Source organism: Adiantum capillus-veneris, chromosome 25, assembly GCF_014529385.1.
Source record: "Adiantum capillus-veneris isolate H3 chromosome 25, ASM1452938v2, whole genome shotgun sequence".
Lineage (NCBI taxonomy): Eukaryota > Viridiplantae > Streptophyta > Polypodiopsida > Polypodiales > Pteridaceae > Adiantum > Adiantum capillus-veneris.
The window spans coordinates 69,545,533-69,572,469 of record NC_140955.1 but is presented as its reverse complement, the minus strand read 5'-3'; the positions used below and the strand labels follow the sequence as shown (position 1 = coordinate 69,572,469).

General features: G+C 44.1%; 1 protein-coding gene across 6 annotated transcripts in view; it reads right to left on the bottom strand.

Annotated features, from left to right (window-relative positions):
* Positions 1–25,173, bottom strand: part of PIE1 (SNF2 domain-containing protein / helicase domain-containing protein) — a 114,200-nt gene extending 89,027 nt beyond the window's left edge. Inside the window, exons 1-10 of one of the 6 annotated variants that reach the window (XM_086499402.1) lie at positions 24,922–25,172; positions 24,717–24,824; positions 4,876–4,956; positions 4,712–4,800; positions 4,512–4,609; positions 4,384–4,439; positions 4,120–4,272; positions 3,899–4,034; positions 3,293–3,622; positions 39–2,951 (exon numbers count right to left, since the gene is read on the bottom strand). In XM_086499402.1, coding sequence (XP_086355528.1) covers positions 39–2,951; positions 3,293–3,622; positions 3,899–4,034; positions 4,120–4,272; positions 4,384–4,439; positions 4,512–4,609; positions 4,712–4,800; positions 4,876–4,956; positions 24,717–24,824; positions 24,922–25,059 — 4,102 coding nt within the window. In that variant the 5' untranslated portion in view covers positions 25,060–25,172. Of the gene's footprint in view, positions 1–38; positions 2,952–3,292; positions 3,623–3,898; positions 4,035–4,119; positions 4,440–4,511; positions 4,610–4,711; positions 4,801–4,875; positions 4,957–24,716; positions 24,825–24,921 lie in introns of those variants that run through there. The other 5 variants (XM_086499404.1, XM_086499403.1, XM_086499400.1 and 2 more) reach the window with 5 other exon arrangements.
* Between the last annotated feature and the right edge of the window lie 1,764 nt (positions 25,174–26,937).

Here is a 26,937-nt window from a genome sequence, read left to right as displayed (position 1 = left end):
TACTGCAAGACACTTCAGTAGAAAATTAAACAGCTTACTCTCATAAATGAGAGGCTCATTGTCCTCGTCAATGTCTGCTTCTTGAGCCAGTTTGACCCTCTCTAGTTGATCTAGCTCCCACTCTGACTCTTCAAAGGCAACCTGAGTTCCAAGAGCATCTCTGTCAATAATTGGGTCCCACATCTCCAAGAAACGCATAGCATATCTCTCAGCAGGGCGAAGCTGATTATCGAACGAAACACTACCATGCCCTGCTGCAGCTGCAGCAGCAGCAGCAATCTGTTTCACATCAGCCAGCATATCCATATCTTCATTGAGAGCTGCATCAATGGCCGCGATGTCTTTGCATCCAATAGCACCACCAGTATCATCTGCATCCATCTTGCTAGTTGCCCCAGGTATTTCTTGCGTTTGGGGACCTTTTCCTTCTTCCAGATCGTCGGCACATTCATCCTCTTCCATTCGCCCTGAATATCCCTCTTCGCTGAACTCTTGGTTCTCCGCTGCTTCCTCTTGTTCTACTTTCTTCAAAGCCATATAGTCAGCCTCATCTTCGGCAACTTTTAGGGCTGCTTCAACCTCAGTGTTAGATAATTCATGGACTGGACCTTCCACAGGCCCAGTGGTCTCAAAAACTGACTCTGACTGAGCATTCTGCACACTCTTCACCCCCTTAAGTCCAGACAGAAGTTCCACAGGATCCAGCTTCTTAAAAAACTCTGTATTATAGCTCCCACCCTGAATGACTAGGTCATCCAAAAATCGCTTCTGATTGGCTTTCTTCAAAATATTTTCCTCAATTGTGCTTTCGCTTATGAGCCTATAAATGTGTACTTCACGTGTTTGACCAATGCGATGACAACGATCCTGGGCTTGTAGATCCATAGCAGGATTCCAATCACTATCATAGAAAATTACTGTATCAGCACCGACTAAGTTCACTCCTACACCACCACTTCGAGTTGAGAGTATAAAAAGAAATATTTTTGGATTTGTATTGAACCGTTGCATCAATATTTGACGCTCCTCGGGTTTTGTTGATCCATCCAGGCGCAAATATGTATATCCATGCAGATTAACAAAGCTCTCCAAAACATCAAGCATTTTGGTCATTTGCGTGAAGATCAATGCCCTGTGACCTTCTGATTTCAAACGCCGCAACAACACTGCTAGTTCTTGAAGCTTACCACAATCGAATTGAATAAGTTTCCTATCTGGGAAAAAAAGCTGGCATCGAACTAGGATTGGTCGAAGAAATGCTGCTGAGGAGCTGATCTTGTCCATACATACATGGCCAAAATCCGGCTTCAAACATGTGCCTAAGCCTGCAGGATAACAGCACCAAGCAACTGGAGCAGATGATCGTGCTGCTGGAATTGCAAATCTAAATGCCTGCAGTGAATCTATCATCCCTTCACAGCGTGTTGAGGGAAGCTGAACCGCTCCAGAGAGGCAATCAGCTATCCCTAGAGCTTTTAATGGGTTTGCCAGTATTTTGTGTACAGCATGCACAGGGTGGTCAATGCTCACCTGCTTTATGAACTCTACCCCATAAACAGGAGCCCTGCTACACCTCATGGCATTCAACCAGATAAGAGCTGCTATTTTTTGACGGTTCCTTTCTCTTCTATCTTCACGCAGAGCCTCTTGAATCTCATTCAGGATGCTTTCTTGGGCACTTTTAGCCTTCACAGATTTCTCTTGCTCAACCCATCCATCTTCCCCTGAACTTCCCAGCTCTTCAATCAAGCATGCTGGAGTTGCAAGCTTTCTGATTTCCTTCGCTTCCCATGATGACATCTCAAACTCCAGCTGGCTGAGCAGCAGGTTCCACATCCCTAAATTTATTGATTTAGCTGCACCATGTAAGGCCGAAGCCACAGCAGAGCTGATTTGCAGATCAATACCTGGCATGTCAAAAGAACTTATTATAGGCCTACCCTCAAACAAGTCTGGATGGTTGCAAACCTTCCGAAGTTGCATAAGTACATTGAGTAGTCCCAAGAAGTTTCCGCTGGAGAGTGTAGCTTGGGTATCAGAACTTGCCATAAAATCCTCATACAGATTACGCTGACGCTTGGACAATCTGCAGCGGATTACATGCTCATATTTCTTAGGTAGCTGCTTCTCTACATCTGCCTTCAAGCGCCTCAGTATGAACGGCCGCAAGACATTGTGCAACCTATCAACAAGTGCCTTGTTGATTTGCTCTTGACCTTCAACCATTCCAGAAATAGGATTATTGAACCAATCTCGAAATTGCTGATGCGATTGAAAAATATGTGGCATTAAGAAGTGCATAAGAGACCAAAGTTCCATCAGATCATTCTGAAGTGGTGTTCCAGTGAGAAGAATTCTTCGTTTTGAATTAAAATTGAGCAATGTTTGCCATCTTTGAGACTTCCAATTCTTGATTAAATGGGCTTCGTCCAAGATAAGATACTTCCACTTCTTCCTTTTAAATGCTTTTGCATCCTGTATCACAAGCCTATATGTAGTAATACAAACATGGAAGTAATTTGCCTTGGACCAGCCTTGACGCTTTACTTTACGTTCCTTAGCAGTTCCAAAGTACGTCAAAATCTTGAACGCAGGACACCACTTCATGAACTCTGTTTCCCAGTTTAGCATGACACTAGTTGGAACCACGATCAAATGAGGTCCCCAGATGCCTTTGTCACAAGCCAAATGAGCAAGCAGCGCAATTGTCATGATTGTTTTTCCGAGACCCATCTCATCGGCCAGAATCCCATTCAGACGCCTTTCGTACATAGTGACTAACCAGTCCAAGCCTATGTGCTGATACTCCCGAAGAGAATGCTTCAGAAGAAATGGCATCTTTGTGCGCACCTTGGTTGTTGAAAATGTGAATCCTGTTGGTTGTGCAGACTGAGCCACAGCTGCAGCAGCATCAACAATACTGTACGCAGAACTGTTTCCATCCCTTGGTTCTGCAGCCAAATAGAATTAAATCACTCAATATGTAAAACATAGTTCAAATACCCCCCTATCGGCCAAAACCACTGCATAAACAAAATGTTTTCCTATTGAACCTAGTCTCCGGTCTCTTTACATTGCAGTCAACTCTTTCTGAGACTTTTGACACCAGAATTAAGTAATAAGCCTATCAAACATTCCCTTATAATATAGAAACTATTACATGTTGCAAACAATAAATCAACCTAGCAAAAGAATCCTGCAATCTTTCCAACATTTAGGCATTCAGCAATGATTGACGGATATAAATGCTTGACATTTTTAGAGGAATTTAAAGGCTGGTGTACAAGCAAACCTGCACCAATTTGTGCAGCGTTCATGGACTTGGCCCCAGAAGCTTCTTTCACAGCCTTCAATTCCAGACAACGTTCTTCTGTCTTATTAACTGCTGGGAAAGTTTCAGCTTTATCACCTGGAGCCAATGTCACTGCATCTTCCTTTTTCAGAGCAGCCTGTCCTTCCTTTTCAGAATCATTGTTATGTTTTCCCCTTCCACGCACCTCTTTCGCATATTCATCATCATCCTCAACCACCTCCTCACCTTCCTCCTCGTCCTCCCCTTCTTCTTCTTCTTCCTCCTCCTCCTCCTCCTCCTCCTCCTCATCGTCTTCTGCTTCCTCCTCTCCTGGACCATTAAAGTCTGTAAGTCATATAAATGTTCCAAAAAACAAACAATATCCCAAGTCCAACCTCTGTGAAAAAAACTACTGCCAAACTTCTGAACTACAACAGAGACTTCCAGTCCAAAAAAAAACCAAAAATAGCTCATTCCATGCCCAAAGTTTACACAGTACAATTTGGTCGACAAATCAAGCAAAAGAGAAAGGGCATTTTAGCCTCAGAATTTCCCCTACTCTATGACTTCGGACTACAAATAGAGCACCAGGATTGCAAGTTCAACCTCTTCTTGAGCTATACATTTTCAAAAGCTCCTCGAGTGGAAGAGAGCCTTCCCTCTCAAGTGCAAGTAGTTCCTCATTTCTCTCCTCTTCTGTTATCAAAGCTTCATCCGCTTCTAGAGTGGTAAGATCATCCTCCTGCTTTACAAAAGCTTCTTAAGCATTTTTCAACAAAATTTGAAAGAACAGCCAGGTTTCTTGCTGTATGGACCAAAGCACACACCACATCCTCCATGTTTTCAGGTGAAAACTCCTGATCCTCTTCATATTTCCCCATCTTTGCATGAGCACTGTCACCTCCATTCTTATGTGACACCTCTTTCTTTGAGGATGCAGCCATCCCCTCTGCTTCGTCGAGGCATTTTAGATCCTTGCTCTGATCATGCACATGACTGTCTCCATTTGAATCAAAAGTTTGTGTGTTGGAAATAACCACTTGATTTCCTGGAGCCACAAGACTCCCTTGTCTTTGATCATTATTGTGTACCTGAGGTCTTTGCTTGAGATTGAAATCTTCTCCATCAGCATTTGACACAGCATAATCTGTAAGCAATGGCTTGATTTACTTTCTTAGTGGCACTGACTGATTATAAAGGTAAAGCTAGTTTCGCTTACTATTGTGCGATCTACCTTGCATGTCCTCAAGCGCATTGGCAGGCTGCAACTCCTCTGTAGGGGCATCCATCCAGATCTCAGCTAACATTGTTGAGTATCTAGCATGAAAGATTTGAATCAAAAGATGACTAACACAAATGATCTACAGTTAAGAGGTAACACAAATGATCTACAGTTAAGAGGGCAAAATAAAGATAAACCTCTCTGTTTGACCAACAAGAAAATCAAGATGCTTGTCCAGCGCTTTTTTCTTGATGCCTTCAAGCACCATTTGGTGCTTATACATTATCTGCAACAACAAAAGACACTGAGAAATTAGAGCAACAAAATCTCAGTATGAGGCATATTCGACATCACAAGGTACCAGCTTTTCAATTTTCGTCCAGAATTTCTTCACGTCCTTAGAAATATTGCTTGCAAGCCTACGCATGCGTTGTTCTTCCTCCTGTAATTTGCATGCCAGCAAAGCCATTAGAAGGGGCTTTTGGCTAACAAAGCCATTAACAGTAAACCTACTAGTTGTCATTCACAATGCGAGGTAGTCTGCATGTGATTTTCAAGAGACTACCTTGCACGCACACCCCTTCCATTTAGAAAACCAACCACTCTAGAGAGCTGTCTAGTTTCAATAGGTAAATGATTGCATTGCAGTTCGGCGCTTCAAAGAGTATACCTAGATGAATCCATGATACCTAGTTTCAATAGGTAAATGAATGCATTGCAGTTCGGCGCTTAATTAAATATACAATAAGGTCTTACATACCTAGATGAATCTAGGATAAGCCCAGATTCACCCTTAAAAGAAAGTGCAAGGTATGGACCCATGGTAGTCACCCACAAGACAATATACCATCAGCTCCATCATGCATAGTATTGACTAAATACCATGACATCCCACTAACGTCATCAGTGCCCAATAGTGGGTGTAGAACTAGGTGCTGACATATGCTCCCAAACATAACACACCCACACGCACACACACATGAGCATACATCAACACAAAGTTCAGCGTACTGAGTTTCTATCATGACTCCGGAGATCAAGGGCAGACTCAGTCATAATGAAGCCTAGCACTAAAAGAAGCATTAAATCGGAAAAAGGTCAGCCAACTTAAGAACAAAATTTTTTTATATTATATTAGTCCCAGAGTTGTAGTAAAATGCAAGCCATAAACGTTATTATATTTCAAGTTGTAGTGAAACTTTCATGTATGAAAGCCATAATTTCTTCTGATTTACAAATAGACCTAGTAGGGGGTACCCAATCATGTTTATTGCTTTATTTGAAAGAATTTTCAGAAGATGTCCCCCTCTGCGATCAAAGACAAAAAAGAAAAGGCTGCCAGGTGTTGTCGCATGCAGCAGGGAAGCAGTGACGCGTGCGGAAAAGAGGACGACCAAAAACTTGGGAGCAGGTGGTGGCTGAGCCTGCAAGGGAGGCGATCGGACGCGGTTGAGCGTGCAGTGGAGGCAAGACAACCGCACAAGCCAGTGGAGGAGACGAGGAGCAGGCCTTTTTTCTAAATGTACAGAGGCAATCTTTTTGCAGCCACGACAGCTGCGCCAGTGGTTACAGCAGCGGTGGTCGAGTCAAACATTGATACGTGCGAGTTCGAATAGCTTCTCAGTTTTGGCTTGACGTCAACAAGGGGGGGGGGGGGGGGGGGGGATCTCTCAAGATTCTGGGTAATACAATAAACATCGTGCCAGTAGTAAGCATGACAATAATCACTTAGTTTTACTTTGCTACAGTGCAATATCCTCTCGTGTCACTTAATCTCAACTAATATAAGAAGCAATCAGCCGTTCGACATTTAGCTAGGCCTAACATGATCATCCAGCATTCAAGCAACTTAGTAATATTCACTCAGTTTATATAAACTAACATTCCTAACACACATTTATAGATTGACTTTGTCAAGCATCCCCAACACAAATCCATAGAAATATATAACTCTAGTAACATGTCATAATTAATATATAAGTGCCCTCGCAAATGTGATCTCAGATCAGCACCTTGCTTCTAATCAAAGTTCATAAGCGACTCCTACCCATGTGAGCTGGTCTGTGGCAAGGGAATGAAATGGCTCCCATCTTAAGACCACGGTGGGATTGACTAGTGCATCGAAAACATCTTGCATGCATGGGATCTTCTTGCCGACCACTCAAGAGTGAGACCCTACTTTGTGGGTGATGCAAATACAGATCTCTCCCTTGGGCGGTGCCAAGAGGTTTGGTTAGTTTCGACATAAGCCGCAAGGGGGACTCTTTCACCACGCCTTCACAAGGCATTTGCGAGACACAAGAGACATAGTTACACGGAATGGCCATTTTCAATTCCCCGTTCCCCGTTCCCATCCCAATTTCCCGTTCCGGATCCCCATTCCGTGTCTCAAACGTGAGTATCTAAAACAAGGAATGGCATTTCATGCATGTTGCCGTTCCCCGTTTCGATTTCCCGTTCCGAGTAACTATGACAAAAGAAGATGTTCGAACATCTCAGATCAGAGTACCTATTTTCTTAGTGCCAGCCAGGGGAGATGAGGCTATCGAGTTTTCCGTTGGCTCTCCTTTCCATTGTGCCCGAGCAGTCAGCAGGAGTTGTCTACTAGTAGTGTACTGTGTGATTGAATGCAACAAGACACAGGGAGCCTGTCACGTGACACATCCAACCCTATGTATCCGTGGACAAGCTACAGCATGATCAGGATTCACTTCGGTCCAGTCAGTCTAGATTAAAAGTGATCTGGCACTTTTGTGAGTCTATTCGTAGACCGTGCATGCCCAATCACTTAGAGTAGATGCATATCCTCTGGTTGCACACAGCATGATCATAAGCATTCCCATCAGAATCCTTCAGGGGAATTTTCCAATGCATTTAGCCTATTTTACCTATTTTTGACATTTTTCACTTATTATTTTTAAGTGACTTTTGTTGAAAAGTAGGTAGGGCAATTTGGGTAAAAAAATATATAAGCAAACCAAAGCTAGCACTATTTGGCAGAAGAGGCAACAGGAGCCAAGCTCAGCAGGCAACTTCTCAACAGGACCTTGGCGGTTTCCCCCACCAAGCAAGAAGACCATAGCCAGAAAACCCATTCCACTAGCGTTTTTGGAATTGCACCAACCTTGCATTCTGCATCAGCACCATCGCCCACAAGTCCCAGCAGATAGCGTTTCTGCATCAGATCTCCCCGCAGCAGAAAACAGCTTCCCTAGCGTTTTTGGATTTCAGCATATGCAGAGATTTCAGCATCAGAAGACCTACAAGATCAGCCCAAAGAAGTAGCAGATTCAGCCCAGAAAGACCATCAGTTTTCCGCCTTTAGGAACCTCTGTTTTCAGCCCTCAACCTGCAGAATTTCAGCGACAAAGAACCACAGAAACAGCCCCAAAAATCAGCATTTTTGGACCCGCAGCAGATTTCAGCCCATAGCGTTTTTGGACAGCAGTAGAAAGATTGCAGATTTCAGCCCTAGTGTCGGTCTCGTCTTCCCCGTCGTCATCGTCGACATAGCCTAGACTTGCATCAGTCTCATGCATACCGTTTGTACCAGTTTGTGCAATCACAAGTAGACCACTCTCGCCGACGAGAGTGGGGCATTCAGAGGAGGGTTTTACAACGTCTCTGGTGTCGTATCTCTCTTCTCTCTCTATCTCTAAGTCTCATACACTTGCACGCACAGTGTCCATTCACTTTGTTTGTGATCATAGCATTCTCTCATTAAGAAAGGAAGGCTCTCCCTTCCATAAGAACAAAGGAACCTTTGAGCACAATTCGGAGCACTCATCTTGAGCAAAGCGCAAACATTCATTCCGCTGCACCTAACACAGCCTTTGTGTTCTCTCATCATCTGAACTATCTTGAGTCACAAAGAGATGACGTGGCATGACCTGATCTGGCCAGAAGAGAGGAGAAATAGTCCAAGCAAGAGCTGGACCAGATGAGAGGACCCAAGTTTGAGCCTAGCGACACGTGAAACACTGTGGAAATCCTGGCTGGATTCACGACGTGAATCACGAAGCTATTGATGTGGCAATACGGACGTTGACAACATGGATACGTGGACGAGCGTTGCTTTTTGGCTAGTTATATGAAAGTTGACTTTCTAGGCTACCGCTTTTGATTGCAGAGCATTTGGGGCGCCAGCTTTTGTTAGCAATTGCTTTTGCAGCCCTAGTGGGTTTAAATATGTAGCCTTGGAAGCACTCTACCCATCAGTGCATGGTTGCAGATTGCAGAGTAGCTCCGTGACAGTTATATCTGTCAAAAGATCAATAATAAAGAAGCACCACAAGGGGTGCCTACCTTAGGAGCCACCAGCTTGTAGTGTTGGCCAATAAAAAATATCTTTCTAAGGCTTGTGTCGTGAACATTATGCCTCTGTGTCCTGCGTAAGGAGAAGCATATGCTTCATCCATCACCTTTGTTCTAAGTGGACACGCCACACAAAGAGCTTGATGAAAATAAAAATAACCATCCTTATTAGAGTAGGGAAAGATTTTAGTACCAGTTTGTAGCTGTTGACAAATTTCATCAAAGAATTATCTCAAACATCACGTGCAAAAATCACGTACGCAGAGCAATGATTCTTAATTACAAACGTGATAGGGACAGACTCCCCTCTAAGCTTTACATCAAGGATGTGAGTTTTGCCCCTATGCTGAAGGGTGATCTTCTTGTTGAAGACATCCAGCACTCCATGTATACGGAACATCCACGGAATTCCCAACAACACATCATACCCTTCCAACGGCATGATATAATATTCCTATGTGTCCACATATGACTGAATATGCAGACGCAGCTTTCCAATGATAGGCGTAACACACTCTGAGTGGCCAGGCACACAACAGGCTTCCTTTTCTGTTTCTTAGCCTGCGCTCCAAACGATTTAGCTGAGTCCTTGCCTTCGTTTGCATTTTCTGACCCCTGTTACATTTCACGAGCCGCTTTTGCAATGGGATTCTTTGCTGAATTTTTCTTGGGCTGACCCCCTTTCACGTTGCCCAGAATTCCATTGTCTTCTCCTTTCAACAAAGCATTTCCAGTGTTGGCAACCTCCATAAGTTGAGTAAGGGTGGCCATGTTCTTTGTGCAGTAGTCTCGAAGCCCTTCGGGCAGCCCATAACAATACTTCTCAATCTGCTCTGTCAATGGCACAAACCTGTAGGAGGTTACTGAGAGCAACGCTTTACAAAACCTCCGATAGGACTACTCTGGGCTCTTGCAAGTAGCCGCAATGAGTTGGTGCCAATCCGTCATGACATCGGCTTCAAATTCATTTGACAACCATGCAGATGCAAGTATTAACTTGAAGTATACCCATGTGGCGGGTGCCTGTCCTTGCATCAACAATGTTGTCCACCATGAGCGCGCATTTCCTTTCAAAAAGTGGTAGCTTTCTTGACCTTGGAGGCCTCTGTAAGATTCCCCCTTGCATATGTTGTATCAAACTTCTCGAGGAAAATAAGAGCCTTTTCCTTATCCTCAAAACCACTGAAGGTATCAAACTTTACAGTTGCACCACCTTCTTTGTATGGCTTTGGCTTTTCCAGTGCACCCAAATTGTCATAGGGAATTGTCTGCAACATGGACATTGTAATAGGGATCATCAACACCCCTTGGGCATTGACATTCTGCGTCACTGGTGCCATGTGTCCCTGCTGGTCGGAAAAACCAGCCATGCCAAAATTGCCCTATGGCACACCAAAGTAGCCCTGGTTGCACCGAAACCCTTGTTGCATGTCAATATTACCATACATGGGGTTTGGCATCATGCCTTGCATACCCCCAAACAGTGTTCCTGGCATATATTTCTGGTTTCCAGGCGCATAACCAGCCATGCTCTGAAACACTACTCCACCCCCGAAATACCCATGATGTACCGTGGGTGGTGGAAAAACCTGTTGCATAGCCTGGAAACTGGTTCCTTGTCCATTTAATGCAACATTCGGGCTCTGAAAGGTGGCTGGTTGAACTGGCAAAGCCTGTGGAAGAGGCGTCCTAACCACCTGTTCGTGGACAAAAGGAAGTTGTCTTGGAGCCCCAACTGACTCCGCAACATGACAGCGCTCCCTGCCCTGCTGGGATGCACAAGGGGACCTGGGCTTGAGCCTCAATAAGCTCTACTGCATGAGACATTTGCCTTGTCTGCTGTGACACTGGTGGCGCTTGCAGAAATTCCATAAACCTAGGATTTTGCATCAACCAAGAGAACACATTCACAGCAGCAACCAACTGTGTCCCGAACGCATCCTCGTCTTGTTGCCCAGTCATATACCCTTGACCTTGTGGAGCATTTGAATCAAAGAAAGGTACAGACAGGGGTAGCCGTGAACTCTTGCCACGCTCTTAACATTGGAGGAGAAACAGCCTGTCTATCCTACGAAGAGGAACCCTCTTCCCTGGCGTCATTTGTTCTGTCAGCCATAGTGTAATTTCAGGATTCATGTGCTCTCTGTCTCCACCGCAAACCAGCCAAGGCCCAAGCTTTAAGGAAAAAGTGATTCGGTCCCAGCAACGAAACCAAGAAACCGGCCTGTAGGGCGATAGACTTTACCTTTCACCCGATTCTTTACTTGAGAAACTTTACTTGAACTTTACGACACGGAGAAAACTTCAAAAATAAACCGGTAACTAGAATTAACAGTGAACACTTCACACAAAGCACGGCCTGGGAGCTAGAGTGCTTCCAAGTAGATGACAACACTCTGTAGGCCCCAAAGATTGGCGCCCCTTTCGGTATTTCTTTCTTCTTATAAGACTTGGGAGAAAACATGCAAATTCCTACGAGTTGTCCCGCTTTTGCCGGGCTAAAAATGGCCTACTCTAGCCCGATTTCGGCAGCATAACCACAATAGGAGGCTTCAAAGACAAAATCCCCATGTAGAAGATGACTTCCACGGAGCATACGAGCACTTTCCCAAACCTTGCGAGAATCTACAGCACACTAAATTCTCTGTTTTCTGCCCCGAAAATGCACCCAATCACCTGTACGATGATCCCATCTCTTCCCCAAAGCTCCTTGGGGTATTAGGGATCAATTAGGGTCAAAACCCTAAGCATGCAAAAAAACAAAGCAGGCTGTACTTTACTATTTTGGACTCTGTTTCGCATGCCGGTTGCATCCATAGCAAGTTCTCGTACTCCCGCACCTGTAGGGCTACTTGCCCTTTGAATCGGACGAGATTCCTCGCATGAGATCTCTCCAAATTCACATGTACCTGCGGGGGATTAGCAATTAGCTAATCCAGTACCTAGACAAGAGGCTCTTGCCTCGGCATACGCGCATGAACCCACACAATTGTACATACAAATCCAAAGCCCTTGAGCTGGGCATTACAATCTGTATTCAAAGGGGGAGAGAGGTACGCGAGAGCGAAATCATCGCGGCATATAAGACAAGGGAGAAGGCAAGCTTTCCATTAAAGTTGTGATCACCTGCACCCACTACTCACACACACTGTAGTTCACTTGTAGAGCAACAATCAGCCTCCACTCTCAAAATGGGTGCCCCTCTTGATGCAAACTTGGAAAATCAGTCACAAATCGCCAAGTGTCCACTTTGCCTCTTTTGAGTTAATTTCCTAGTACCCACCGACTTATAAAGTGCATCGAGGGGCCTAAATGACTTTGGACTGCCTAGACACCCTTTTACTGTTCGGATTTCAATGCCGACAGGCCCGACCATCTCGTGGTGACCTGCCCTTCCCGACTGCAGCTGAAACTCTCAGCCATCGTCCGTTTCACACTGGCCACACAATGTCCGACCATTTGTGACTTCAAAAAGAGAGTCTCGAAAGATTCAAGGGAAAGAAACCAACAACTAAGGTTAGTGGTTCCCACAGCCTTGTGACAGTCTATCTGGATGAGATAATTGGATACTATTGTGAGTGCATCAAGAGTTCCGGAAGGATGAGATGGTTGCATTGTAGCAAACTGCTGACGTGCCGACCTACTGAGGAACGGAGCTACCGGCCGAGGGGCCTAAACCCTAAGAAGAACAAGTAAAAGAAGAAGTGTCACAAAGTGATGACGTGGTTGCCCGAGAGCAAAAACCCTAACCCTAATTTCTGCCCAAAACCCTAACTGCTAAAACCCTAATTCTAGAAACTCTAACCCTAAAACCTGCAAACCCTAATTTCTGCCAAAAAAACCCTAACTGCTGAAACCCTAATTCTGAAAACCCTAACCCTAAAACCTGCAAACCCTAATTCTGCTTCCAAAACCCTAAAACTGCAAAAACCCTAACCCTAACCCTAAGGGCAAAATTCCGCGTTTTGCGCTGGCTGATGACATGGCAGGCTGTACGGATTTCCGTGATTTACGCTGGCAGCTTTTGGTTTTGCTTTTGGACCAGAAGCTTTTGAGTTTTAAAAGCTTTTTACTATAACTGCTTTTTAGGCCAAGGGCGTTTAAATATGAGGCTAGGGCTCATTCTCTGGCATGCTTCTTGGAGAAGGTGCAGAGTCTGGAGTACCGACTTGTACTTTGATGATGCAATATAAAGAAATACCAAAAGGGGCGCCAAGGTTTGGGGCCAATACTCTCTGGGGTGGAATTCCGCCACTCCGTGTCGCGCGTCGTCTCTCTCTTTCAGTTCAGTTGTTATTGAAGTGCTAAAAGTCTGTTCAGTCTGTTCTTTTCTATTGGCACGTGGTGCCCGCCTTGTGACGGTGGTATCAGAGCATCAGTCGTGTGCTTTTCTAAAAGCATACCTGTCCTACAAAAGAGAAGACAGATTTTATTTGAGGGATCTTCGCCCTCCAACACGGACTTATTAGCCACTCCAACCCTTACTTCATCGCGCATCGGGCGCGCTCCTGTCTTCACCACAGTGTCTTGCAGGGCATAAGCCAATTAAGATCACTTGCAAGAGAAGGATCCAGATTTGTCTCAAGTCACTGTTTTTTTTCTCAGAAGCAGTGTCATGCAGATGTTGATGTCTACAACTACCAAGCAGCATACTCCAAGTACTTGGCAAGCTTTCAAGAAAATTTTTGCCCGAAGTTATATGGATTCTGACATCTTCCTTCGGAGTGCAACTTCTGGCAGAGTGGGGTATCCTGAAATGCTTGCCATGGAAACCCTAGCAAATTATAACTTGAAATTTCTCGACATCTTACAGTAGATGTCTCTTCACAAGCAGATGACCTTGGAGATCCAGTGCGATTGCTATCTTGGGACTACCATCGCCGCCAACGAAAACACTGTCTGTCCAAGAGCTGATGAACCATGTTATGCTCGACTACGACCTTACGGAATGAACCTAACCCTAATTTTTTGTGCAAGTTCCAAGATGGAAAGTCGGTCGACTTTTCGAGCTGGACTGATGTGGAGATTGCTTTTTTTTTAATTTCAAATCTGTTTGAGAACTTGTTTGGTGATCCTGTTTGGAATTTGTTTGAAATGGATGCTATCTGTTTTGAACCTGTTCTGGTGCCGATTTGAATTGTTTGACTCTGGTTTGATACTGGTTTCAATGATTGGTAATTTAACTCCCGGGTGGAGAAGTGAGAAATGATGTTTGAGAATGCTTGTTCATACTCATGGCCCGGACCCTTGTTGTTATTTGCGGGGGGAGTATTGAATGATTGAAAAGTGTTGTTTTTACTCATGGCCCGGACCCTTGTGGTTATTTGTGGGGGGAGTATTGAATGATTGAAAAGTGTTGTTTTTACTCATGGCCCGGACCCTTGTGGTTATTTACGAGGGGAGTATTGTTGTTGTTACTCATGGCCCAGACCTGGATGGTTATGCGGGAGGAGTATTAAGAAGTCTGAGCAGCGGTTACTCTCAGCACCTCCAAACGACGCAGACTGTGGTCTGGGGGGCGTTTGGTTGTAAAAGGCCTCTATATCTCATGGCTCGGACCTTTTTAGGTTATTTGCGGGAGGAGTGATGAGGGAGTCGTTGAACAGCTCATGGCCCGGACCTGGATGGTTATTTGCAGGGGGGGTGTTCATCGGCGGCTTAATGTTTCTATGTCTTGTAACATGCATATGTGAGCATTTGTGTTGCATTGTGATGTGCCAACTACTGAATATTCCTAATTGGATGAGATTGCTTGGGTATGTAATTTTAGTGCATCAAGACACCCATGGAAGATCAGTGCGGTCTGGGTGTGATGGCTAATTTTACTACGCCGGAATATCAAGAGTTCCGATTTGGACAAAAGGAGAAGCTAACTCCTTTATCAAAACAGCTGAAAGGAGAAGCTAACTCCTTGATCAAAAGAGCAGAAAGGAGAAGCTAACTCCTTAATAAATAAAAAAAAGCAAACTGATTGTCCCTCGAAATGTCCCTCGGAAATTTTTGAACTAACTTGAGTTGTTCTGCAGATATGCTGTAATCGAGGACGATTACTCTCTTTCAAGAAGGGGAGATGTAACAAACTGCTGACGTGTCGACCTACTGAAGAACGGAGCTACCGGCCGAGGGGCCTAAACCCTAAGAAGAACAAGTAACAGAAGAAGTGTCGAGCAGAAACCCTAACCCTAATTTCTGCCCAAAACCCTAACTGCTGAAACCCTAATTCTGGAAACCCTAACCCTAAAACCTGCAAACCCTAATTTCTGCCAGAAACCCTAACTGCTGAAACCCTAATTCTGGAAACCCTAACCCTAAAACTTGCAAACCCTAATTCTGCTGCCAGAAACCCTAACCCTAACCCTAAGGGTAGATTTCCGCGTTTTGCGCTGGCTAATGACGTGGCAAGCTGTACGGATTTCCGTGATTTACGCTGGCAGCTTTTGGCTTTGCTTTTGGACCAGAAGCTTTTGAGTTTTAAAAGCTTTTTACTATAACTGCTTTTTAGGCCAAGGGCCTTTAAATATGAGGCTAGGGCTCATTCTCTGGCATGCTTCTTGGAGAAGGTGCAGAGTCTGGAGTACCGGCTTGTACTTTGATGATGCAATATAAAGAAATACCGAAAGGGGCGCCTTGGGGCCAATACTCTCTGGGGTGGAATTCAGCCACTCCGTGTCGCGCATCGTCTCTCTTTCAGTTCAGTTGTTATTGAAGTGCTAAAAGTCTGTTCGATCTGTTCTTTTCTATTGGCACGTGGTGCCCGCCTTGGGACATGCATAGTGATCTAGGTGCATCAAGAATTATGGACGGAATGAGATGGCTAGATGAATGATTGAAAACACGGTGTTCAATGTGAACTAAGTGTGTGATTTTTTGAATTGCATGCTATGTGGATGTATTGTCTTGTGAGGATGCTCATGGGCATGGTTTGCTAAATTGCTTGGTTGAAATAAAAATCTGATAGTAACAAGATTTAGTAGATCAAGAGATCCGTGAAAGATCAGTGCGGTCTCGATGTGATTGCTAAATGGTTACAATGATCAAGATTTGTATATCAGACCCTTCATAGAAATGTGACTGATCAGTGACTCATGTCTTTATAAAAGTACTAGATTGGTGGAGTTTGGTGCATGAGTACATAGAGTAAGTGTCTACTGACAAAAGTTTCTCTCCTTTGGCTATTTTGCCAGGTGTAATCAAGGGCGATTACAATTCTTTCAAGAGGGGGGAATGTTACAAAGTGATGATATGGCATGCCCAACTGGAAGAGAAATGGCAGTGTGGACAAGAGAGACTGAACTTTAAAGAACTTCTGAGCACTAGACATGGGGCTAAAAAACTCAAAGCTTGAAGTCTGAGGAGGTTTTCCATAAAATGCGCTGACATAGCAGTCCGTACGGACGATGACGTGGCAAGATACTAGGGACTTTCCGCGTTTCGTGCTGTTGGCATGCTGTACAATTTTTTGCAAAAAGCGTTGGCTGTTTTGAGCAGATTTCAGCGCTAGCTTTTGGGAACATGTGCTTTCGGGGTTTAGTGCTTTTGGGGCTCTGCTTTTGAGCATCCCATTGGGCCTCTCACTCTTCATAGCATCTGGACGCAAAGTCCGAGAGCAGAGGACCCTCGAGAGTTGTACTTTGTTGTGAGCAATAATAAAGAACCACCGAAAGGGGCGCCAGCCATTTGGGCCAATGCATCTGGGCACAGAACTCCACCGTGTCGTGTCAACTCTCTCTCTCTCTCTCTTAAAGTTCAGTGATTTTGCAATTTTTGTTCATGTGTTGCTATTGATTTCTCGCTTGGAGTGTCCAAGCCTATAACACAAATTCCTTAAAAATAAATCATTAAAATGATTTATTAATAAATTTGACTGGGGTTAGTTTCTAGGTCAAACTGTCGCACATCTGCCAACCCGAGAATCCGATTGGCGCGGGAAATGGCTCGTTGAATTCCTCTACCCTAAAACTACATGCATGTCATGCTAGATGCTCGCCATAGTGTAATAACATCTGTCAAAATGCTTGTATGATCCATTTATGCAAGAGGATTCCAAAACTAGAAAACCTAATCTAATGGACTTGTCCGCAGATGCAGGTCCTACAAACAGGCTCACAAAATTGCCAGTACTAATCCTCCTAAGATTCTAAACACTTCTCTATCTAGGGATAGGTGGAAAACTAGCTGTGGCAGTCGATGAAGCATGTCCACATGGCACACAGAACCATGTGCACGTGACAGCAGTGGTGGAGTTCAACCACAACACAACCGCATGCTCCACGGACTTGGCAAGCTTTCAAGTCAATTTTTGCACGAAATTATACGCCCTCCCTACTTGAAGTCCAGATTCTGTCAGAATGGGGCAACTTGAAAATGCTTGCCACGAAGACTATGGAAGACTATACCCAAAGGTTTCTCAACATCTACCTTCAAGTGTCTTTCTTCAATTTGATTCCCTTAGAGGACCAATGAAAGCCATACACAATTGGACTGCCATCACCATTACAGGAAGTACTTGTCAGGTGCAGCGGAAGGGTTTAAGGATTTAGCTCGGATCTATACTCCGCACAAACACAAGGAGAGAAACTAAACTGAACACAATGAATGAGAGAGACGGAGTGAGAGAGAAAAGAGACATCCCACCCACCCTCAACGGCCCCCTTACTTGGTTGCCAGAGCAAGCACTTGCTTTTATTATTTGCACAAAGTGCTGATCCAATGATGCTAATGTTGAGATGCTGACGGGAACTAGATGTAGACACTTGGTACTGCTAGGATGTTGATGGGTACTTGCTAGGGATGCTTGATACTGCGAAGCTAAGCTGGATACTGAAAACGCCAATGGTTTTGATGGTAGCGTTGTGCTGAATGGTGTTGGGTATTGGGTACTTCTGGTACTTGCAACTTGCCGGTGATGATGGGCTGAAGGTACTAATGCTGGCTGATCTGAGGGGATGCTGAAAACTGATGCGGAGGCTAAAAACGCTGGCCTTTTGCAGGGCTAAAAACGTTTGCTGAATGGCCCGATGGGTGCTGGCGATGATGGCAAAAAGGTTGAAGGGTTGATCGCTGGCCATGCACGTCTTGCTAGAGGCTCAAAAAGTGCCAGGCTAGATCCTAAGCTAGACTACAGCTGACGCTAGACTGTAGCAGAAGCTTGTCCACGTGTTGCAAGTGCGGTGCGCACATGACATCCCCCCTATTAAAGGTGAGACACAACTATCGAACTTGTACCTAGGGATACTTCGGTATTTCTGATGTTGAATACTTCTCATGCTTGTGGATGCATGAGCCGATGAAAACTCCTCCAAACTTGTGGATACTAGAGATTAAGTACCGTTGCAATGTAAACACCAACCAACCGAGTTACTAGGTAGCCTTACTACTGTCGCAAATACCAGCCTTGATGCTGACTCTGCCTTGCGAGCAAGTACTACCACTCGAAAGCCTTGTCGTGAAAACATTGTGGGTGAAGATAAAAGGTAAGGGTGCTCGGAGGTATTTATGTCACGTGCACATCTAACCCTATGTGTACGTGGACAAACTACTTGATGACTAGGGTTCGGTTATGTTCAGTTAGCTTAGGAAGTATTCTAGCACTTTTGTGAGTCTGTTCGTAGACCGTGCATGTCCAGGCACTTAGAATAGATGCATATCCTCTGGTTGCACACAGCATGATCATCAGATTACCATCAGAACCCATCAGGAACATTTTTACAGTGCATAGACCTATTTTCCCTATTTTAGCCATTTTTCACTTATTATTAATAAGTGACTTTTGTTGGAAAACTGGGTAGGGCAATTTACCCAAGCCAGTATATAAGAAAAGCTAGCGCTAGTGTATTCAGGCAGAAGAGGAAGCAGACTAAGTGCACCTTCTCACCGCAAGACCAGCATGAAGACCTAGCGTTTTCAAGCTACCAAGACAGCCAACATTTTTTCCAAGTGCAGATCAGCCCCAGTGTTTGCCACTTGCAGATCAGCCAGGTGTTTGCAGTTTTCCTAGCGTTCGTCGTCATCACCGTCGTCATCGACATAGAGTCAGAATTCAACAGATAAAAGACTTGCAGATTTTAGCCATTAGCGTTTTCAGATTTCAGCCCGTCTCGTCGTCATCCTCATCGTCCTCGACATCGTCGGCAAGTCCATTGCATTGTAGAGATTTGTGCAATCAATAGCAGCCACTCTCGCCATAGAGAGTGGGGCCTTCGGAGGAGGGTTTGACAACATTCTAGTGTCGTATTCTTCTCTCTCTATCTGTCAATCTCAATACCTTCATTCACAGTGTTTACTACTGTCACAAAAATACGGAAGCGTAAACTGACGTTTAATTGCACTTCAAATACTCAAGAGAATTAGAGGGAGAGAGAAAACTTGACACTCCATTGGGGACCAGAAGATGGGCTGGTCCCCCCCCATAAAGAGAATATCTTTATTACTAAGGGAGAATCTTTACAAGCACAGGAACCGGGCATACGCCCGTCCTCTATTCTTTCTTCTGTTCTATTCTGACTACTGACTGAGAAAGTGTTTCCACTTTCTTTCTGCTTAGGGGATTTCCCATCTTCTGCGAGACTGCTTGGAAGCTCTCGAAAAGAGAGTCTATCTTCCAAAACAGCTCATCGGAAGCTCTCACAGAGGAGAGTCCATCTTCCGTTATGTGTTGCCTTCATGCTCATTCATTCATGCATCGAACACAAAAGAGAAACAAGCAAAATGCACACGCACATGCTTGCTGTAATTTTCTGCACATAACCTGAAATTCTTACCTGTGCACACCCCTATGCCGAAACAGAGGTCTTCTTCGAGATGGAATCGCGCCAAACTTGATGTAGACTTAGGATAAGGAGAGAGAAGAGAATTTCTATGGCTGATCTGCTGAAAACAGCCCTAATCGAGGTGATTAGGAGCTGAAAAACAGAGAATTACAGCAACACTCTGCTAAGAGAGCGTCTACGGCAGCTTCTCGCGATGAAACTTCACCAGATTAAAAAATAGCAGGCTTTTTTCCATGACCTTTGTAGCTATAGTGCAGTGTTTAAATTTCACTGTGAAGAATTCCTTAGTTAGATAGTGAAGGTGTCTGTGATGTGAGATCCCTTGTTCTTGACAATGGGAGCACAAGGCTACCACATATGTCGCAAGGGGCTGCTCTCAAGCTTCAATGGAGGGCTCCGCCGCGTAGAGCACGCTCACATTAGGGGGGGTAGGTGCACTGCCAGCCCTGAAAATGGGGGAGGGGGGCTCCTAAATAGCCATCAGGGAGAGGGGGCACTAGGAAGAGAGAGAGGGTGAGAGAGAGGGTGAGAGTGAGAGTGAGAGAGTTAGTTTGCATTGGTAAGTGTGCCACTTGGCACACTTACTTTAAAAACTTAAAAACCATTCAACTTTTGACTTTAAAAACTTCTAGCTCATTAATTAGAAATGTGCAACTAACTAACAAATGCTACCAATGATTCTTTTATGAGAACACCAAAGGTCTGCCGGCGCAATGCCGCACTTGCACTGCACCGCCTTTACCTGTTCACACTTGTCTGGCCGCCTGCCCGGGCACGGACCGTTAAATTTAATTTAACGAAACTTACCCTAAGACTTTATTAGCCTTAGGGTCACTGTTCTAAGGACCCCATCTCATTCATGTGCTTGTACTGACGCGCGTATTTTTCCTGAGCCTAAAATCTGAGGCTACTGCTTACCCCTTTCTGAAAACCCGATTTCCCAATCACTAGGGCTTCAGGGTAATTACTGCTAAGGTCCCTCTGAGGTGTTGTGGCCCGCATTTAGGCTCACCTGAGGCCTTAGAACTGCTAGGTCTATTCTGGTGTGCACACAACTAATTAGATAATTCTTTTCTCGTAAATAAATTAATTATTTACAAAGTCTGACTTAGTTACAACTACTTTGTTTGTGATCATTTGCACTCTCTCACTAAAGGAACGGAAGGCTCTCCCTTCCGTAAGTAAAAGGAACCCTTGAGCACAGTTCGGAGCACTCATCTTGAGCAAAGTTCAACATTCACATCCGCTGCACCTTACAATTTACAAGTGTTCCATGTCGACGGAAGTGGATGCACGCTGCCTGCAAATGCGAATGCAGAAGAGGGCTAGGGATCCTTGCACCAACTCCTTCTATATCCGCATAGGAGGTAAGTAGATCTTGGTACTCAAAATCTGGATTTTCGTGGATCCGATGTCGATCCTCGTTCAAAGACGTAGCGATGAAGACGGGAGCGTGTCCGATGCGCGATGGACTAAGGGTGGGTGTGGCTAACAAGTCCAGGGTCGAGACGTGAAGATTCTTTGAGGGAAAAAAAACTGAGAGAGGTTCTCTTGGGTTCTTGCTTCTGCTTAAGTTCTTGGTAAGTCCGGCTTGAACGCCCAGATCTTCTTTGACCTAGGAGATACCGAAAATTTCATCCATCCCAACTTCTTGAAGCAAATAGACTTTGATTATGATTCACAGGGTGGCGAACTTGAGGCCGAGCTAGCTACGGGGCAAACTCAAAAAGTGTCTTGCTCATTGGTGCTCTTCCAGTGACTATCCCGAAATACCACGAAAAAGCCGATTTCCACATCATGAAGTTGGGCAATTGTGACGCTCTCTCGGGCATGCCTTGGCACGACAAGAATGACGCGACAATTCAAACCCGAAATTGAACAATTACCTTGATATAGAAGGACAAGCCAGAGTTCGATTGTTTGAATAGAAACCTGAATAAATTTTCTAATTACTTTGTATTTAGCTACTTTTTGAATTTTGTTTGAAATACTATTAGGATATTGTTTGAAATGAATGTTATTTGTTTTGAACTTGTCTTGGTGCCGATTTAAGAAGCTTGACTCTCGTTTTGATACTAGTTTCAATGATTGGTGATTCACTCCCGAGAGGAGTATTGAAGAGAATTGATGTTTGAGAATGCTTGCACATACTCATGGCCCGGACCCTTGTGGTTATTTGCGGGGGGAGTATTGAATGTTTGAAAATTGCTATTTTTACGCATGGCCCGGATCTAGATGGTTATTTACGGGGGGATTATTGAAGAAAACTCTAAGCAATTTTTTCAACACCTCCAAGCAACACAGGCTGCAGTTTGGGGGGTGTTTGGTTATAAAAGGCCTATATATCTCATGTTATTTATGAGAGGAGTGATGAGGAAGCCGTTTAATAGCTCATGGCCCGGACGTGGATGGTTATTTGCGGGAGGAGCCTTCATTGGCAACTTTATGTTTTTGTGTCTTGTAACATGCATATGTGAGCATTTGTGTTGCACTGTGATGTGTCAACCACTGAATATTCTTGATTGGGTTAGATTGTCTAAGTACGTAATACAGTGCATCGAGACACCCGTTCAAGACCAGTGCAGTCTGGGTATCATGCCTAATTTTGCTACGCCAGAATATCAAGAGCTCTGATATGGAATGAGAAAACTGAATGACTTGAATTGTTTTGCAGATATACTATAATCCCGGACGATTACCTTCTTCCAAGAAGGGAGATGTCACAAACTGTTGACATGTCAAGCCACTATTGGCATGTCAAGCCATTGAAGACCTAGCGGTTTAGGGTTTCCCAGATCTAACCCTAGCCAACTTGCAGAACCCGACCAAGGGACCTAAACCCTAGAAATAGTAGAAGAAGTTCTCAACTTATAGAACCCCATCTGATGGGGCCTAAAATAATGAAGACCCACACACACAAAACTACCTAGCATAAACGTTAATGACCTGGCTATTGTACAGACAATTTCCACAAATCGCGTTGACTTGCTGACGTGGATGACTATACGGAGAATCCAGCGTTTTGCACTGACAGCTTGCTGCGTCGCGCTCTGTACAGAGAGCCCAGGGGCGCACGCCTTGGGAGACTAGATGCTTTTAGATTGTATACTTTTCATGTACTGCTTTTGGATGGGCCTAGGGCCTTTAAATGTGACGGGTAGGCTCTCTCTCTGGCATTCTTGCGGGAGCGAGAGCAGAGCAACCGACCTTGTAAAGTGTTGAAGCAATATAAAGAAAATACCGAAAGGGGCGCAAGGGTTTGGGGCAAGTGCTCTCTTGGGGCAGAACTTTGCCACTCCGCGTCTCTTGTGTTGTGCATCTCTTTCAATTCGGTTGTTATTTCAAGTGCTTCAAAGTTTGTCTAGTCTGTTCTTTTCCATTGGCACGTGGTGCCTTCCCGTTACGGTTCTCTTATTTGGGTGCTAAGCACCCAGTTTGACATTAATTTTTCGGTGGGACTTCTTAGTTTGTTTATGTAGAGACCCGCCATGTCACAAATGAAGCGAGCCTCTGAGATCAGAGCAAGGACGCTTCAGCCTACACTGGAGGTATTCCCGAAGCAGAATCAAAGACAGTTTGCGAGGCCCTCATGCTCTCAGAGCAAACCTAAGGATTACTGAGCACAGAGCTTTGTTTCTTGAGTTCCCGAACGGGAAGGAAAAGTACCATCGAGTATGAGATCTAGAACACAGGAATTTCTCCGTTTCTTGTGCTTGAAAAGATTCTCCTTGATAATAAAGATTCTTTTTAAGAAAGGGAAGGCGGAGGAACCAACCCATCTTCCTAGTTTAGGGTGTCGTCTCTGCCTGAGAACTCAAGAGCAATCAGCGTTTCAAATGTTGTCTCTAAACCATGATGACTAACATCACTATGCTAGGATATCAATAAATCCGACAAGCATGAGATGGCTAGATAGAAATCTGATTGTGGTATTGTATGGTGTCATGCATGCTAGAGAGTATATTGTCTTGTGTTGATGTTCTTTGGCATAAATAAAATTGCCTTTTTACAGGTGTAATCGCACACAATTACTACTCTTCTTTTTTTTTGGTGTGGACGCGCATGACAGCATGTGTGTGTGGGGCACCCGGGGGGGGGGGGGGGGGGGGGGGGGGGGGGGGGGGGGGGGGGTATGTCACAAAAGTGATGACGTGGCAAGCCTAACCAAGAGAGGAGACGAAAATTATCACAAGTGATGACATGAGAGTTGCCCTATAAATCACGCCGTAGAATATGTGTCAACGTGGCAACCTCAATGCTAAGTTGGAAGAGCTTTTGGGCACTAGGTTTTTGGCCTACCATTGGTAGAGACCTTAGTGTGTTTGGTTGAGCTTTTTTAGATTTGGAGATAAGGCAATGATGGATTTAAGTGGATACCTTCAATTCATTGTTTGCTCTATAATCTTGAAATTGAAAAAACCAAGACTATTATGATGTGAAGATTGCAATGAGATTCCATGTGTATGGATTGATGCCATGGCAACAAGCTTGGATCATCCAATGACATGGCAATTTCTATACTCAAGATTTTCTAATAAATTCCCAACAAGCGATATTGGCCACCTCTATGTTTTGAGTCCATACGTTATTTCAGTTTCTTTTTTGAAGGTCTTGGTTTAGCTCTGGTGAATCTTGCAATGATTTTACAAGTTTACCTCCTCTTCAAGAGGCCACACGATTACACACACATACAAATATATAGGCATACACCCCTAGATGTACTAGGAAAAGCACAAATTTGTCTTAAAAAGAGGGCGTAAGTGATAGACTCCATCATGCATGATATTGAGAAAATAGTTGGCATCCGGACTGCTTTATGTGATTGTGCCGAGCGACCATTAGAGATATGCATCAACATGCATACGGACCTTTCCATTAGCAATATACATCAGCATGCAGACCTTCATATTGATAGGAGCTTTATGTGAGTGTAGATACATCTCTATGTATCTACATATGTATATGCATGTGTATGTGTACATCTGTATGTGTTTGTTTCTACATCCATATGTATCAACGTTTGTCGGAATGAGTGTGCGTGAGACATATTTTTATATCTGTATCTATGTATTGGGGCTTTCAAAAACACAACCAACCATTAGAACCCATGCAAGTGCACCTTTTGCCGTCGTTGTCCTTTAGATTCAGCAGATAACCCACTCTTGCAGACCTTTACTGCCAATTTCTTTGCTTGGCTGAGCTTCATCTTACGCTCGCTTTCAAAATCCTGGGCAAAGGAGCATGGAGCAGCCTTTAAAACGTTGTTGACACTTCAAGTGATGCAGAGCAACAATGTCGAAAACACAGGATTAGCAAAGACAAACCTTGGCAAGCCAGGCCATCTCTTGCAAGACATAATCCCAGTGGGTCTTGCGACGGGAGGGCTCCTTGCCTCTGGCGGCGATGCGCTTCTCCGGTTCGAAAGGAGCCGCGGGAGGAGCTGGCGAGAAAGAGGAAGCCATGCCTGCTTCCCGCTCCCAGTTTACCTCCCTCTACGCATTTGTGAGAAGCTGTCGACGAAGCTGGACGGGACCCCGCGTTCCCTGCTTCGAAGAAGCAAATTTGGAATCGAGAGAGGAGAGTGTGAGTGTGTTTCAATCATATAGTTGAAGATTGTTCCCACGATGCTTGAATATATTTTTAGCATCCTTCATTGGACAATTTCTTTCCAAATTGATCCACGTGGCATGATGAAGCCAAAGTTGTTCTGAAGTAGCAATTGGAGAATCTGCTCTCTTCTCAACCTCATTGTTGCCGTGTGTAGTGGGGACATTGCATGCTCTCTTTTTCTTCTAGCTCAATCTCTCCCTCTACCCTTCGTTGCCAATCCTCTGTATTAATGTAAGCCCCTGAGACCTTTCTTATGGATTGTGTGTGTGCACGCTCACCATTTTCCTCTTTGTGGAAGTGTAAGGACAAGGGTTTCATAGGAGACGAAAGGTGCTATGTATAAACACCAGGTCTATATATAGGATGATTAGGTGGCGATTTGCTAGTCTTAGCTTATTAGATTTAGGATGAGGGCTCCAGGGAGATTCTCAAAGGCCATGACTATGGAGGTAGCCTAGCCAGTGGTTTGACATTGGTATCATAGCAAGGTCCTCTACTTGTGATAGCAGACGTCGATCAATTTTGAGGATGGATTCAACACATAAGATTAATAAGTGTTGTAGACAGCAAATCAAGCTTAATCGAGCAAATATGCATCGATTTTATGCTTGCATGCAATATGCATGCTTGTATTTTTATAGATCTCTCTAGATCTTATGCTCACATGTAGCTTTAGTTCTGTTGCATGTCTTTATTTCTTACAAGGAGGAGCCCATCCTTAGGTACATTGCCTCTGAGGCGTCCTCTTCTTCTCTCATCCACCACGATGTGCAGAGTAGACATTGATTTCTTTTCTGAGGCAAAAAGCAAAACAAATTATATGAACTACTTTATTTTGTTTCTTGGGGTTGATTTTTGTGGACTAGATCTCCAAAACAGGTTCAATCCTTGTTATTGCTCTCAAACGGTTGAGCGAGCCAATATGAGAGAGTTTCCCCTAAAAAGTTAGTCGCGCTAACGTTGCAAGGATTTTTGGGGACAACGTCCTCATACTTGTTGGATTTAACACAAAGTAAATTGGACAAAAAGGAGGGAAATTCCATTACCTCTATAATTGAGGTTTGCTCATCCAATTTTGTAGTTACATTATGGGTTGTGCTTGCTCACGCAATTAGTTCCAAATTCGGGTGCTAAGGTTGCATGCTTGACATTGTCTCTTGAAGACAAGTTTACTAACAAACTTACAAAGTTTCTCTATTGATGGGCTTGCATGCACTTACACGTTTGAAGTAGTTTGACGCTAGTTATTATAATCGTTTGATAAGTTACGGATCGCATGTGGTTGCATGCCATCATGTATAGCACCAACAAACGGTGAGCTTTCAACCAATTTCTAGTGTTAAGCTTTGCATGTAGGTAGGACTCTCCAACGACTATGTTTGCCTTTAAATTTCTCTCTTTTGTGGTAGAAGATTCAAGATGTCAAAGTTGCCAATGTACACAGTGAGTCGAGGGCACCTCCAACATCAAGTTTTTTAGATATTCCATCTCTTTTAGGATAATATGCTTGTACATCATGATGTATCGGTGCATGTAAGAAAGAAAGAAAGAGTATATTAACATCCCTAAACTAGTACATGTAATGAAGAAAATTATCATCTAAGAGAAAAACAAAAGTAAGCCTAAAGTTAAAGGTTGGAATGAGCTAAAGGAAAGCCTAAAGATAAAGGCTGGAATGAGCTACCTATCTAAAAAGTGCATCCATATTCCAAACATACAAGGTATCATTG